This window comes from Podarcis bocagei (assembly GCF_964188305.1).
Source record: "Podarcis bocagei genome assembly, chromosome: 12".
NCBI classification, from domain to species: domain Eukaryota; kingdom Metazoa; phylum Chordata; class Lepidosauria; order Squamata; family Lacertidae; genus Podarcis; species Podarcis bocagei.
This window is the reverse complement of record NC_138137.1, coordinates 23,194,711-23,210,651: the sequence shown is the minus strand read 5'-3', so window position 1 is coordinate 23,210,651 and position 15,941 is coordinate 23,194,711. Positions and strand designations below refer to the sequence as shown.

At 43.6% G+C, this 15,941-nt stretch overlaps 1 protein-coding gene and 1 long non-coding RNA gene across 3 annotated transcripts in view; both read left to right on the top strand.

Annotated features, from left to right (window-relative positions):
- LOC308570341 overlaps window positions 1-15,941 on the top strand; it is a 153,039-nt gene that overhangs the window by 76,699 nt on the left and 60,399 nt on the right. The window lies entirely within an intron of this gene.
- Window positions 1-15,941, top strand: part of PLEKHA8 (pleckstrin homology domain containing A8) — a 29,996-nt gene that overhangs the window by 8,988 nt on the left and 5,067 nt on the right. For both annotated transcript variants that reach the window (XM_081164700.1, XM_081164699.1), the window contains exons 2-13: window positions 45-161; window positions 1,020-1,175; window positions 1,730-1,854; window positions 2,765-2,908; window positions 4,082-4,122; window positions 5,161-5,306; window positions 8,162-8,327; window positions 9,396-9,481; window positions 10,476-10,534; window positions 11,487-11,617; window positions 13,187-13,257; window positions 13,528-13,589. In XM_081164700.1, the coding sequence (XP_081020826.1) occupies window positions 45-161; window positions 1,020-1,175; window positions 1,730-1,854; window positions 2,765-2,908; window positions 4,082-4,122; window positions 5,161-5,306; window positions 8,162-8,327; window positions 9,396-9,481; window positions 10,476-10,534; window positions 11,487-11,617; window positions 13,187-13,257; window positions 13,528-13,589 (1,304 nt within the window). The remainder of the gene's footprint in view (window positions 1-44; window positions 162-1,019; window positions 1,176-1,729; window positions 1,855-2,764; window positions 2,909-4,081; window positions 4,123-5,160; window positions 5,307-8,161; window positions 8,328-9,395; window positions 9,482-10,475; window positions 10,535-11,486; window positions 11,618-13,186; window positions 13,258-13,527; window positions 13,590-15,941) is intronic.

The following is a 15,941-nucleotide window of genomic DNA, read 5'->3' as shown; positions in this document are numbered from 1 at the left end:
TATATTCCTTCTGGCAGTGATTAAAAAAACATGTTTCTTCCCAGGCTGGCAGCCTCGATGGTTCATTCTCGCAGGAGGTGTGTTATCCTACTACGATTCACGGGAAGATGCTTGGAAAGGCTGTAAGGGGAGCATCCAGATGGCAGTTTGTGAAATTCAAGGTAACTAACATGCAGTGGGACTTCCATTGTGAGGTAAAGGTAAAGGTACTCCTGCCCGTACGGGCCAGTCGTGTCCAACTCTAGGGTTGTGCGCCCATCTCACTTAAGAGGCCGGGGGCCAGCGCTGTCCGCAGACACTTCCGGGTCACGTGGCCAGCATGACAAGCCTCATCTGGCGAGCCAGCGCAGCACACGGAAACGCCGTTTACCTTCCCGCTAGTAAGCGGTCCCTATTTATCTACTTGCACCCGGGGGTGCTTTCAAACTGCTAGGTTGGCAGGCGCTGGGACCGAGCAACGGTAGCGCACCCCGCCGCGGGGATTCGAACCGCCGACCTGACGATCGGCAAGTCCTAGGCGCTGAGGTTTTACCCACAGGGCCACCCGCATCCCTTCCATTGTGAACTAGAACACGTCAATTCCATTCAGACATCTACACACAGCCTCATTTGACTGTAAGTAACAAACCTTGGTTTATCAAGCCAAGATATGCTTGAGGCTTAACACACACACACCCCACATTTGTGCCACCCTATCTTTCCTTGACACACTACAATGGAATACTTCCTTGCTTAACTAACCAAATGATTCAGGAAACCGTGGTTACCTTGAAGAGAACGAGCCAGCACCTGAAACCGTGGTTTGAAGTTGGTTTCAGATCCTGTCTCCCCCGCCCCCATCCTCATTACCATAGTTTGACCTGTTGGACATAACGGGAAACCGTGGTTAACTGACCTAGGAAATCTTCAGCTACAACGCGCTGAGAATGGAAGAGGGAATTGGCAGCATTCAGGAGCAAAGAGCTCTTGCATGATGTTGGCTTAGTAAGCTGAGTCAAGTCTAATTCTGTTGATCTTAGTTCATTCTGCAGACAATACGCGGGTAGATCTGATCATCCCTGGAGAACAGTACTTCTATCTGAAAGCCAGAAATGCGGCGGAGAGGCAAAAGTGGCTGATCGCTCTAGGAACTGCCAAGGCCTGCTTGACGGATGTCCGGACACAGAAAGAAAAAGGCAAGCCGTTCTTAGCTGAGACTTCTATCCCCACCTTACTTCCCAGCATCCCAGAAAACAACATTGCTTGCTTTGTGTTTCCAGTTTTATTTTCCAGTCAGCAAATATTTAGAACAGTTTGTCTTGTGTTTTGTGGGACCTTCCACACCACAGCCTTTAGGGCTCTATTTAGTTCCAACACATTTAGTTTGATTCAGCTTTACGTGGGCACAGAAAGAAAGAATTGCTAACTTTATTCGTTCGTTGATTAAATTTTGTCCTCCCTCCAAATAATCCACCTATGGGGGGTGGGAATTGTGATGATGGGTATTTATTTGCAGCATTGAAAAGTATTTAGTTCAGGCATAGGCAAACTCGGCCCTCCAGATGTTTTGGGACTACAACTCCCATCATCCCTAGCTAACAGGACCAGCGGTTAGGGATGATGAGAGCTGTAGTCCCAAAACATCTGGAGGGCCGAGTTTGCCTATGCCTGATTTAGCAATTTAGAAGCTTTATAAAGTTGTTTCTGATCACATCTGTTTGACTTACCTGTGTTACTGCTATTAATTCAGAGTTTACAGAAAACACGGACACTTTGAAAACAAAAATGGCAGAACTCCGGCTGTATTGTGACCTCCTTGTTGAGCAAGTGGCTAAAACGAAGGAAGTCGGCATGTCTGGTGTTTCAGCAGCTCAGGTAATGTGGTATCAAATAAAACCTGACCATGTCCAAGGTGCGAGAGAACTTCACATCCATAGCAGCAATCCCTTCGCTGTAGCATCAATAATATGTTACAGGTGGAGCAGCACTTTACGCCACGTCCCAAGACCCCCTCAGCTTTTGGCCGGTCTGAAGATGCTGGACTTTGCCTGCTGCTGTTGGGGGTTGCTTGTATTGTATGCTTTTCATTATTTAGAAATTGTTTATTGAGGGTGTTTTTTATGTTCATATCAGTACAGCTTGTATGGTTCTGCCCTATGCCGCTCCTGGTGCATTTATGTTTACTCATTAAATTTATCTCTCACCCTTCCAAAGAGGATCTTTAAAACAATTCCAGTTCAGATGCACACTGGAAAAGATCAACATTTAGTAGAACGGGATGTTATGATGGTTGTTAAGAATGGCATGCCCTGGACACCTGAGTCTGAAGTTTGGGGGAGAAAGAGACCCCCCATATCACTGTATCATCTGCTGAGATGCTCTTGCCAGTGCCTCCCCAATCAGTAGTGAGGCAGATGTCAACAGAAGAGAGAAGATGTTATCTCACTCCTCTAGGAGGTCTAACTTGCCACTAATATTACTGTGCAGCAAAAAACCTTTCTATTCACCCAGAATTTGTTTTAAAAATTCTGTTAGCATTGTCTTAGACTGTTGCTCTACTTCTTCTATCTGTGCCTTTTATACTGTTGATTTATTGTTGTGTTTTTATGTCCTTGTGAACACACACACACACACACCGGAATTTTAACTAAATAAATAAGTTGTTTGTGCAGGTGTGTCAACCTGTGCTGGGAAAAGCAAACGTTAGGAGCCTGGCTTGGGGCAGGCTCGACAGCCTAGAAACCAGATAGTTCTTGGAAGGTAAAGTCATCTTCTCCTTTTTCAGAATGGAATTGATATGGGAGCGCTGTTGAAATCCACCTGCACCACCTTTCTGAAGACCCTTGAAGATTGTATGCACATTGCAAATGCAGCCTTCTCTTCGGAGCTGCTCCCGCCTGAATCTCCCAGCGTTTCCAAACCGAACAATGTAAGCTTAAGCGCAACCTCTGATCCTAAAGTGGCAATCCCCCTTCCCTTGGTTGCGCTATTGTTCAGCACTGCATTTATTTAGCAACTTTGGAATGCATAATTTAACTAGGAAGCTGCTGTGCTAGTTTGCCTGTTTGAGTTGTACCCAATTTTGGAACTTTACAAGTTAAAGCGTACAGTCAAACCTCGGTTGTTGAACGTAATCGGTTCTGGAAGCCCATTTGGCTTCCGAAATGTTTGGCATCTGAGGCGCAGCTTCTGATTGGTTGCAGGAGCTTCCTGCACTCAAGCGGAAGCTGCATCGGACATTTGGCTTCCGAAAAACATTCAAAAACCGGAGCATTTACTTCCAGGTTTTCGTTGTTCGTGAGCCAAAATGTTCCAAAACAGAGCCGTTCGGGAACCGAGGTTTGACTATACAATAAATCAAGCTGAGGGTCGAAGACATTTTGCAGTATAGTCATTGGTGAAGTGTCAGTAAGACCAATTCGATATCAGAAGGACAAGAAAAAGGGAAAACTGATCCCTAAGACCATGAAGAGCAGCATACTGCTATATAGAGGGCCAGTTCAAAGCATTTTGCTGCCTGAGGCAAAAGGACAAGATAGTGCCCTTCCCATTCCATGTATAGAATGGCAATGTGAAGCCTCTTCACACTTGAGGGCAGCAGCTACTTTACAGGGTTCAGGGCAACCTAGCTTAGGGGACTTGGAGGAGAGGAGGATGAGGCAGGAAGCCTATCCAGCATTTTCCACATCAGATGATTGCTTCACCTGCCTAATGGTAGGGCCAGCCCTACATGCATAGGTTTGTGTCTTGATTCCTTCCATATTCATTGGATGTATCTAAGGAAAGCTGAAGCGGCCAGTGGGAAGTGGCGGTGCCACAAACCTAGCCATCAGAATAGCTGCTGTTGACTGTGAGGAGGAGGGGTGAGGCAGTTGGGACATTGGCACTGTATGGATGCACCTGTGGAGTCAAAACTGGCACTTCTGCTGGTATGTCCACACAGTACCAACATCCTTGCCACTACCTGCTCCCCTCCTGCTAAGGAGCAATGAGTCTGCTGGCCAGATGTGAGGGGTGCCACAGTAGCACTCTGAAGGAAAGTAAGTTTCTGAGATTTAATGATACTAGCATAAACAGTTTTCTTTTTCTTTCCTCCCCACAGCTAATACCTTCCGTCTTATTTAGCCGCGATATATCAGAAAGGTACGGTGCACTTTTTTCTGCATTCAGTTGTAGAAATTCTCAGAGTCTGACTCTTTGGGATGAAGCCAATTATGCCTCACTGTTAGAAATAACAAAGAGAAGAAGCATAAAAGCTGTGAGTGTGTATGTGTGTTCAATATATAATATACATTCTTTAAGTTGTTCCGAAGGAGCCCATCCTCTAGGTCTCACCACCTGAAATAGGATGCATATCAATTCCAAGAAACTGATGGATGTCAGTTTATTTATATTGTTAAGGCAGTGCTTCTGAACCATTTTAAGTTGTGTTCTCTTATTTTACTAGTCTTGGGTTACCGTATTTTTCGCTCTGTAAGACGCACCAGACCATAAGAAGCACCTAGTTTTTGGAAGAGGAAAACAGGAAAAAATATATTCTGAATCCCCTGCCCCGGAGAGGCTGCGGCGGCTAAGGCTTCACCAAGAGCTGTGCTCCCTTTAAAGAGTGTGCGGAGTGTGTGCGCGGCTGCCGTTCTCCCTCCTCGGGGAAAAGCCCCCAAGAGCCTCACACATGCTCCAAGCGGCTTGTTAAAGGGAGCGCTGAGCAGAGCCTCCTGCCTGCATTCGCTCCATAAGACGCACACACATTTCGCCTTAATTTTTAGGAGGGGGAAAGTGCGTCTTCTAGAGCAAAAAATACGGTATATATATTTTTAAAAAACTGAATATGCACACAAAAAATACATATTCGAGGCTACAGAGCGCCTTTTAAAAAGTAAACCGATTCTGTGACTTCCTGCCTCAATCCTGGGATGCCTTGGGAGTGAAGCCGCATTGCGTTACATCACTCCCAAAGCATTCTGGGAATTGTGACTGGCATGAAGTGGCACAAGGCCATCTCCGCTGTGTCCTGCCTTCCACACTTCTGAGCAAAACCCACTGAGGTAAGCGTCAACCCCATTCTGGATAGTTCAGAGAAATTATATTGTTCAAAAACTGTAATCAGATAATTCTGTTTAAAACAACAACAACAACAAACTTTATTGAACAAACAAGGTTCTTTTCTTTTGTTCCTCCCAGGAAGATGGAATTAAAAAACTGTGAAAACGGATCTCTGTATGCAAACACCAACCTTCATGAGCGAACCCTGATTGATAAACTGACCCCTGACCCCCTGAAAACTGGCAAGATGGACTGCACAAACACGATCAAGGATGATTTGGCAGGTAAATTCATCAGTGGTTATTATTCAGAATCAATGGTGTTGACTCGTCCACTTTTTGGGTTTTTAACCAGTGTTCCGTCCGTCTAAATGGAGCATATCAATTATTATTGTGATTTAATGCGACAAGTGTGTAATTTGAAACTTCTGTATACTCTTGGCGAAAAAGAAATTGAGAAAGCCACTGATGTGGAGGCAGTCATTCTGAAGTCTGTATTATTTCATGTTTGTCCTGCCCTTCTTCTGAGAATCTCAGGGCAGTATAAACAACTCTCTCCCACTCCCCTTTTATTCTCATGAAGCAAAATTACCTACAGGTAAAGTAAGGTGCTGCCAAGAGATACTGACTGGCCCAAGACTGAGTGGGGGATTTGAACCCAAGTCTCCCTGTTCTGAGTCTTGAAACTCTAACCACTACACCGCGCTGGCTATGCATAAATCCAGAGATGGATTTACATCCATCTCAAAAGTTTTCCCGTTCAGATTCTGTACGGGTGAGAAGCTGTACAGATGAGCCGGACTTCCGGGGAGGCGCCATCGGCAATGGCGGAATTCCTCTGACTAAGAGGAACCCGCTCCGTGAAAATTGGGTCTTGCCGCGGCGGCGAAGGCGGAGACCCTCTAAAAATCCCAGGCGGAGGAAGCCTGGGAACGTGGGATTCGGCTGACACCAGGAGCGCCCCCCCTACTCGCAGGGAAACCCTTTGTTGGGGATCCGAAGCAACGTGGGGTGAGTGAGCGCGGTGTTTTGAATCAACCGCTATTTTTACGGAGTGAAGCCGCACAGCCGTTGCCAGAGAGCGCTGACCTTTTCCTGTGGACAATTGGACTCTAAACAAGTACCCGTGAGTAGAACGGAAAATTGGATTAAGAAATATTTTAATTTGGCACTGAAGCGGGAAGGCTCAAAACAGGAAGTCCGCCTCCCGTTTTTTGTAAATAGATTGAAGCAAAAACTTTGTAAGCTAAAGTCTGGAAAGTTGTATATAAAGGTTTAAATTTCCCTCATTTATCACCACCAAAACCCCTCTTGGAAGCAGGAGAAAAGGGGAGGAATTTTTGACTGTTTAAGCCTGCAGGAGAGAGAGTAAAGAAAGATAAATTTCCACCGTCTCAAACCTGGGAACGGGGTGTCGGAGTCAGAAATTTATGGGGAAGTTCATCGACTGTGACTGTGAATGGAACGTCTTTTGACAGATGGTAAAAAAAAGAGAGAGAGAAACAAATTGACTCTAATGTTACTTCTTGCATCCAAAAGAAACAAAATATTTGAAAATTGAAAGTAATTTTCTTTTGTTGGTCCTGCTTTCAAAAGATGGATACAAATAGAAATAGAAATTGTCTCCTCTAGAGGGAGTTTGCTATTTTGTTGCTGGAGTCGACCTGGGGATTTCACAGCTGTAAGATTAGGATCGTGAGACCAGACTTTGACCTTGAATAAAAATGTGTTTAGAAGAAGTTTTGGTGCTTGCTTTTTGCAAGACAAGCGCTTTGCTGGAGCAGATGCATGAGAAGATGGATTTGATGACTGTTGCAGTTAAAAACTTTGGACAAACAGCGAATACCCATATAGAAATCATTCAGGAACCAGCCCAGGAACTTGTTTTGACAGGGCAAGCACAAGTGCAGAAGATAATGGAGGAGGTTGCTATTGAACCTCAAGTAACACAAATGGAGAGATCCGAGGCCTTGCAGGAGCATAAGCTGCTGTTTTTGAAGTTTGAAGTTGGAGTGGACCAGGGGGGGTCTGGAGTTGTGAGGGCCCTTAACTTTGGAAGGACTTTGAAACGTGTTTAAATATTTCCTGGATTACAGTGTTGACTGTGGGGAATGGGACTGTGGGGAATGGGCTGATATGCTGAGGGGAGATGGAGATATTTTTGGATTGGAGTCCTCCTGAGACCTACCCCCCAATGAGAAAGGAAAGAAATTAAGAAAAAGATCAACAAAAGACAAAGTAAAGTGCAGGTATAAACAAGAAGAAGAAGGTCAGCAGAAGGGACATGGAAAAGACTTAAGAGCCTCGGACATAAGATCACCAGGTTGATGGACTAGATGGAAGGACTGACAATACCCAAGACCAGGAAGAAGAGACGTTGGATGAAGATTGGAAGAAAGTTTTTTTTTTTAAAAAAAATTATTTTGAGAATCAGTGTAGAATTAATGAGTATTAGGAAAAATGTTGGAATGAAATTATTTGGCTTTAGTAGAAATGATATAAGGAGCTAGTTCAAATAAGTTTTAAGTTTTAAGGTTTTTTTTCTTTTTTATGGTAAAATAAGGTTAAATAAATTAAGGTAAATTGAATGACAGAATATAGTGAAAGGTGGAAAGGATTTGCTGAGTTAATTAAAAGGTTAGATCATTAAGATAAATTATATAACAAAAATTGAGAAAGATGGAAAGAATTTGCTTAAATAATTAATTAAATTAGAATACAAAAAGGGAGGTGTGAGGAGGTCATTGAAACAAGTAAATGAAAGATAAAGATATGGAACATTGGATGTGTGTTTTAATGTTATTGGTTTTTTTTCCCTTTTCTGCTGTATTGTAGTATTGTTTTTTATGCTTTTCCTTTTATGTATTGTATTGTATTGTAATGTATGTTTTGTCAATTTTTTGCTGTTTTCTTTTTTTCTTTTTTTCTTTTTTTGGTAATTCTTAAACTTTTAATAAATATTTTTTTTTTAAAAAAAAGAGAAGCTGTACAGATGAGCAAGCAAGCATGCCTGCAAAACAGGACATTTAACGATACAGAAGATATAAAATCCACCGCAGTCTCCCCCCCCCTTTTGTTTACATTCAGAGGCAGGTCACCAAGTTTAGTTTTCTGAAGATGTCTCTCCCTTTAAACCCAAGGTGGTGGCAATGACGATGGAGAGGACAAGCTGCTGCCAAAAGAGGACAATCAAGACGACAAATCTTTAAAGCCTGTAGTGGAATCGGCAAAAAGACCAACAGCATTGCAATCGGAAGAGAAATCAGACAAAGCTTTACCTACTTTTTTCAGCGCTATGAGCATTAGGTAATGCGCCACCTGCATAGCTGTCAACTGTCCCTTATTTGGCGGGAAAGTCCCTTATCCCAACGCCGTGTCCCGCTGCTGTCCCTTATTGATGATGTCCCTTAAATTTCCCGGGTTTCAAAGGAAGCAGCTCCTCTCCCTCCCTCCCTCCCTCCCTGCTGGCCAAGGAGGAGGGAGGCGCCAACTGTGTTGCTTGGCTGCATTGCTCACCCAATAAGGAGTCTAAGAACGACTGGGGGGTGGAGCTTGCATGCCTTGTGTTGATCAAATCGGCCGCGTTGCCTGGGGACTCGCCTTTGCTCAGCGCTTCCCAGCAGAGAGGTGACGGTGGTTTTCCTTGCTGCATCCTTTTTGCCGGGTAGCTGTGCTGTGGGAACCACTGCTTGAGGCTTTGTTTGGCTGCTGGCTGGGCTTTCCGCCTTTGGCTCGGAGGGGCTCAGAAGTTGAACATACCTGTGCTAGAAAATCCCTTATTTTGGCTGCTGAGCCCTTATTTTCGAGGCTGCTGGTCCCTTATTTTCAAATCTGTAAGTTGACAGCTATGGCCACCTGGATAGAAATTGCATGGAGAACCTTAAGGAATGGTCCATTAAGGGGGTGAATTTGCTCTACGTCCTCAGTTTTCTGTAGAGAAGGAGAAGGCAGACTTTGGGGACATGGGACGCTGCCATCTACTGAGTCTGCCCACTGGTCTTTCTAGCTTCGTATTATCTACAGTAATATTTGGATGTCTGTCACACAGCAACAAATCAATTTTATCTGTTGCAGACAAATATGAATACCTAGGTGACACAGTAACATGCCACTGCATACATTTCTGGACATGGATATTATTAACATTATGTTGATCTCTTTTATAAAATGCATGTAATCAGATTCTTGGTCCACCTGAAAAGCACTTTTCCACTCTGTGGGTTTCTCCAGTTGTATCATTTCAGCATTATCCCAGTTGTGAAGACAAATAACATAAATGGCTTTGAAATAGGATTAAAGTGGAATTAGCCCATTACTTCTGACTGCAGTGTGACCTTGGAATTCTTAATGTGCTCTTTGTGTTCTTCCCCAAAGGTTTAGTGATATCAAGCTTTTTGAGGATGGAGGTATACCCACAGAAGAATTCCTACAATCTTGTAATGAAATAGTTCCAGTCTTGGGTATGTGATTGCTTGTTTCCTCCGTGAAATATGTTGCACAGTGAATATCTCTGCTTTGCTATTGAAGCCTTAGTGATTCCATTAAGAACATAATGATGGAGTGTGGCTTAGTGAGACATCAATGAATCTAGCCTATTTTTACCAAGCTTGTGTGCTCTTCCTTTCACCTCTCTTCCTCCAACCCCTCTTCTCCTCCCTCGTGGTCAGCAGCAATAAGTTCAGAAGCTTTTGCCTTTGATAACCAGAGCTTGCCATGTCATTCAGACCCCCTAAAATGCAGTTAATCTTAATTGAGGTTAGTTAGCTTCAGAAACCGTAGTTAATATTAACCACAGTTTACTGGATTTGGGCAACACAACAAACTGTGGCTAACCAAAAACAAAAAACCTCCAAAGTACTACACCCAGCTGTGTTGGATGAAGACAGTGGGTGGTGGAATGTGTGAACCCAGGAAGAGACTAGTCTTGTTCACATGATAAGTGAAGTGTTCAAATGGAACCATTGTGTTATGTGAACAGAGCAGTGTGTTCTTTGGGCATCCTTGCCCCCAAAGAGAGAATAAACCGCATGCATACCACCTTGAGTGTCATGACAGAAGAAAGTAGGATGTAAGAACAAATAAATAAATAAACAAATCTTATAAATATAGCCAGCACAGACCTCTTATTTTACAGTGAATGTACCCAATGGCTTGGCTTTTAAGTTGTCTGGGACTTTGTGCTTGCCTTTGATCCAGTGAAATGTCATTGAGTTACCCAAATCATCGTCCTAGACAAGAACTCCTTTTGGTTACAAAATGGAGGGGAAGCCCTGCTTTATAGAGGACGCAAATATTCTTGCATTCTTAACCTAGCTCCTCCTTCAGCTTCTTTCATGCCTTCAAGAAAAATCAGAGGTGCTCAATCCTTTCTGCCCTGTTGCCTGTTATCCAGGTTGAGTAGGTGGAGCTAAAGCTGACCTCTGAGGTCTTGAAAACTCATCTTCTTTCTCCTAGACAAACTTGGGCCCACAGTCTTTGCTCCCGTTAAAATGGATTTTGAAGGGAACATCAAGGTAATGGCTTCAGCTTAACATTCAGTTCTTAATGATAAGTATTTTAAAAATGAAAAAAAGATGCTGAAATAATCTTGCAGGTGCTGTTCAGAAAAGGGAAGGGAAGTCACTCTGTGCATGGTTCTTTATGTGCTTCTCCGGACATGGGCGCAACCAGGATTTATGTTGGGTGGGGGGGACAGGACACCTCCTGTCGTCATCCTCTGTCTTGTTCTGCCTAGCAGATTCAGAACGAAATGTCTCCACAACAGTTTTCAACTACTTTCTTCTGACCCCAAGTGGTCAAAACATTTCAGATACAGTGGTACCTCGGGTTACATACACTTCAGGTTACATACGCTTCAGGTTACATATGCTTCAGGTTACAGACTCCGCTAACCCAGAAATAGTGCTTCAGGTTAAGAACTTTGCTTCAGGATGAGAACAGAAATCGTGCTCCGGCGGCGCGGCAGCAGCAGGAGGCCCCATTAGCTGAAGTGGTGCTTCAGGTTAAGAACAGTTTCAGGTTAAGTACGGACCTCTGGAACAAATTAAGTACTTAACCCGAGGTAGCACTGTATTCTGATCATTTCTACTTTTAGTTAAGTATTTTTATTTATTTACTTGACCATGAGTCCAGAGACATTCTTCCATGAGTTGTTAGGCCTTGCTTACCCTCTGCCATGTGCCATGGCGAGATGCCTTGCTGCTGAGTATTTGAATCCAAGAGCCATGTTGTTAGGGTGGACTGTATGGCTCTTTTCCAGATGTTACTTTCCCCAAGAAACCACTTAATTGGACCAACCTATGTGGTTCCTAATTGAGATGCAGTGTGGGAATTTGCTCCACCCTACCTGGCAAGTGTCTTCTGTTCCTTCCCTGTCGGACGCCCCTCACTATATAATTTCTGGGTATGGGCCTGCTAGAAATACCAAACGCCAAAGTGCGTGACCTGGTTCTCTTTCCTGTCTAGAAAGTAAATCAGAAATACATAACCAACAAAGAGGAGTTCACCACTCTTCAGAAAATTGTCCTACACGAACTGAGCTCTGAAGAGGCAGCACTTAGAAACTCTGCCACGCAGGCCCTCCTCTGGCTGAAAAGGTAGGTTGTCTAATTTTGGGGACATGGGTGAGGCTGGTTACACTGCTAACCAGGATCCATTTTGGGCCAAAACCAAATATCCAGCTAAGTCATACCAATTGAAAGCAACAGACTTAAGTTTGTTGGTTTTCGTAGTGCGTCTCTACGACTAACACTAGATATAACCCGGTTACTGCTTTTTAATTTGGATTCTGGAAGAATGCAAAGGGCACATTTAATGATCACCGGTGACAGTAAACATGGTCTGGGGCCTACCTCCTGTGGACTCCCTTTCCTTCGTCTGTCTAGTGAATTCTCCACCCTCGGTGAAGTGAAAAAGGCTCAGTATGGGTGTTAGCTATAAATAGAACTTACATCAATTGTTCAGAGGTTCTCTCAGCCTGCCTTCAAGCATATCGAGGCTGCTTGCAGACAGAGGGGTAGGTGGGTTTCTCCATTTGGAAATGATCGTGTCTCTTTTCCTGTAAACTACAAGCAGAATTTGCAACTGCACTTGATCTTAGCCCAAAGGCTGAGAAGCCCTAATGGTGGCCAAGAGACTGATACTGAGGAATTGGAAGAATATAGATAGGATACCCTTTAACCAGTGGATTGACAGTATGACCACACTTGCAGCTTATGAATGGACTGCTTGCAGACATAGACTTTGTTTGGATAAATATGACAACATTTGAAATCAGTTTATACAGGACGTAGCAGGCTATTAATATCTACATATGTATTAGGATAGTAACATAATGTCAATTTATATAAGAATGTATGGGAGTATACTACATTGTACGTGTGTGTGCATGTGTATGTGTTTACACATTCTTGTTCTTTTTTCTCCCCCCTTTTTTTCTTTGTATCAATTTATTTCTTTATAATTGAAATTCTTCCAATAAAATATTAATACACACACACACACACACACACACACACACCACAATTGCAACTGACTTTTCACACTATTGCGGATGCCACATTTTTCGGTATCTCCATTCTGCTGTACAGTCATACCTTGGATCCTGAACGCTTCACGACTCAGACATTTTGCCTCCCAAACGCCGCTTTGTGAACGTTCTTTGGAACCCAAATGTCCGACGCAACTTCCGTGGCTTCCAATTGCCTGCAGGAGCTTCCTGCAGGAAGCCGCGCCTTGGTTCCTGAACGTTTTGGAAGTTGAACAGACCTCTGGAACGGATTCCGTTTGACTTCCGAGGTACCACTGTCCTTTATCCACACCTGTGGGTGTGACATAGCTGCTGTGGCTGGAGAAGGTGTGATTCACCTGAACAGCCATTTGAAGCTTAGCACACTTTATAACCTTTGCAGTGGCAGCTTCTCTTTTCTTTATTAGCACAATATCCATTAAAGATTATCCATTAAAGATTTTTTTAAAAAATAAATGTTTAATAAACCCTTTCTGGTCACTGCCTTTCGAACAACACTGTTAACACCAGCAACCAGAATGGGGTTTCTCCCCTACCCAATATCCCACGGTCCATATTTTCTATTAAAAGATATATTTTAAAGTAACAATTTCAAGCGACAGTATGTGCTCTAACTTTGTTCCCTCGTTCCAAACAGGGGTTTAAAATTTCTGAAGGAGTTTTTGAAAGAGCTAAAGAATGGAGAGAAGAATATTCAAACAGCATTGAGTAAGTGCAGAATATTTTGCAGAAAACTATGGAACTCCACATTTTCGAGGGTGGCAGAGGGGAAACTGGCTTAATTCACTCACATCATCACATGTACTCAGCGGTGTTTATAATGAAAACCATACTTGGAAATTAAACATGTTTGCTTTAAGAAGGAACCTTTGTTCAATTTATTATTTTGCCAAACCCCTGAGACTGTCTCAAAAACTTTTACTCTGTGCAGCATCTTACAAAATGTTTACCCCTGTCCCCCTTTCTGTCGAATTACAGATAATGCTTACGGCAAAACGCTACGACAATACCACGGCTGGGTTGTCCGAGGAGTTTTTGCGGTGAGTGAGCTTTTTTTTTAGTTAACGGTGATCATAAGAGTAGATTTCTTTAAACTCAGTTATTTTACAGATCGTATACACACACTCTGGATATATTCATGTATTGCAATGAACTGGTTTTCTGATCTTTACATCTGACTGCTAGCTAGTTCGCACAGACACTGTAAGCCAGCAGAGGCTTGGACTCAAACTCCAATCAGCCCTTGCCATTGGTCAGAGATGATGGGAGTTGTAGTCACAGGTCCCCCCACCAATGCTGTCAGTAGTAATGCCATTGACTTACCTCTGGTACTTCAATAGCTTACCAAGAATAAAGTTGTTTTATGGGCAGGAGGCTGGCTATTCAATGATAGAATCATAGAATTATAGTTGGAAGCGACCCTGAGGATCATCTAGTCCAGCCCCCTGCAGTGCAGGAATATTCAGCTGTCCCATACAGGGATCAAACCTGCATCCTTAACACCACGCTTTAACCAGCATATACCATATTGTTTGCTCTATAAGACTCCCTTTTCCCCTCCTAAAAAGTAAGGGGAAATGTGTGTGCGTCTTCTGGAGCGAATGCAGGCTGTGCAGCTATCCCAGAATCCAGAACAGCAAGAGGGATCGCTGCTTTCACTGTGCAGCGATCCCTCTTGTTGTTCTGGCTTCTGAGATTCAGAATATTTTTCCCCCTTGTTTTCCTCCTCCAAAAACTAGGTGCGTCTTATGGTCTGGTGTGTCTTATAGAGCAAAAATACGGTATTTTTCAGGGACTGGAGGACAGAATTCTTTTCTTCCTTCCCTCTCTTCCTTATCCATGCCTACACAGGAATAAGCCCTATTTAATTCATTGTGGCTTCCTCCTGAGTAAATGGGTCTAAGTTGACAGCCCCCTCTTCTGTTTAATGTGAGAAACGATGCTGGGATTCTGCGCAAGCCAGTTGTGGTTGTGTTGTTTTGGGATTTGGATAAAAATTGGGATTTTGGCGTGTGCTGCTGTTAGTCTTTTTCAGTATAAGAATGCAACATACTTACCTGTGGGTTGACTCTTGAGCCGAATCAGGGGTGCGTGGGGATTTGGAAGTAGTAGCACAGAACATTTATATTATTGCTACATTTATATCCCACCTTTCCTCCAAAAAGCTCAAGGCAGTGTACATGGTTCTCACCCTTCCCATTTATCCTCACAACAGCCCTGTGGGGTAGGCTAGGGCTCCATCCAGACATGCTTTTTACTGCGCATTTATGATGACTTGTGCCATAGGAGCAGTCATACGCAAGCCCACTTTTAGTACTGTTTGTAGTGAAGCTGCATATGGGTGTATCCTGCAACTTTTCAAAGTGTTGGTGTTGACTTTTAAAGCTCTACATGGCCTTGGCTATGTATACCTGAAGGAGAGTCTCCACCCCTGTAATTTAGCCCGGACACTGAGGTCCAGCTCCGAGGGCCTTCTGGTGGTTCCCTCACTGTGAGAAGTGAAGTTACAGGGAACCAAGCAGAGGGCCTTCTCGGTAGTGGCACCCGCCCTGTGGAACACCCTCCCATCAGATGCCAAGGAGATAAGTAACTATGCAACTTTTAGAAGACATCTGAAAGCTGCCCTGTATAGGGAAGTTTTTAATGTTTGATATTTTATTATGTTTTTATATTCCGTTGGAAGCCGCCCAGAGTAGCTAGGGCAACCCACTCAGATGGGAGGAGTACAAATACTAATACTAATAATACTAATAATAATAATATACCACAAATATTCAGCTTTATTTTTGTTCTGCTTTTGTTGAACTAGAACCCCTCCCGACAGCAGTAGCATGGTAGCACTGGGGAAGTGTCACAGCATCAACTAATAAAGTGGAATAAATCTACCACCAATGCTCTACAGTCATACCTCGGAAGTCAAACGGAATCCGTTCCGGAAGTCTGTTTGACTTCCAGAATGTTCCGGAACCAGGTTGTGGCTTCTGATTGGCTGCAGGAAGCTCCTGGAGCCAATCAGAAGCCACAGAAACCCCATCAGACATTTGGGTTCCAAAGAATGTTCACAAACCAGTTTGCGGCATTGGGGAACCAAAACGTTCAACTTGCAAGGCGTTTGACTTCCGAGGTACTTATTTTGTTGCAGAATGCAACCGCAATAAAACACCTGTCTGGAGGGATCCATAGTCTCTTGCTCCACCATACAGTGGTACCTCGGGTTACATACGCTTCAGGTTACATATGCTTCAGGTTACAGACTCTGCTAACCCAGAAATAGTGCTTCAGAACTTTGCTTCAGGATGAGTACAGAAATTGTGCTCTGGCGGCGCGGCAGCAGCAGGAGGCCTCATTAGCTAAAGTGGTGCTTCAGGTTAAGTACAGACCTCCGGAACAAA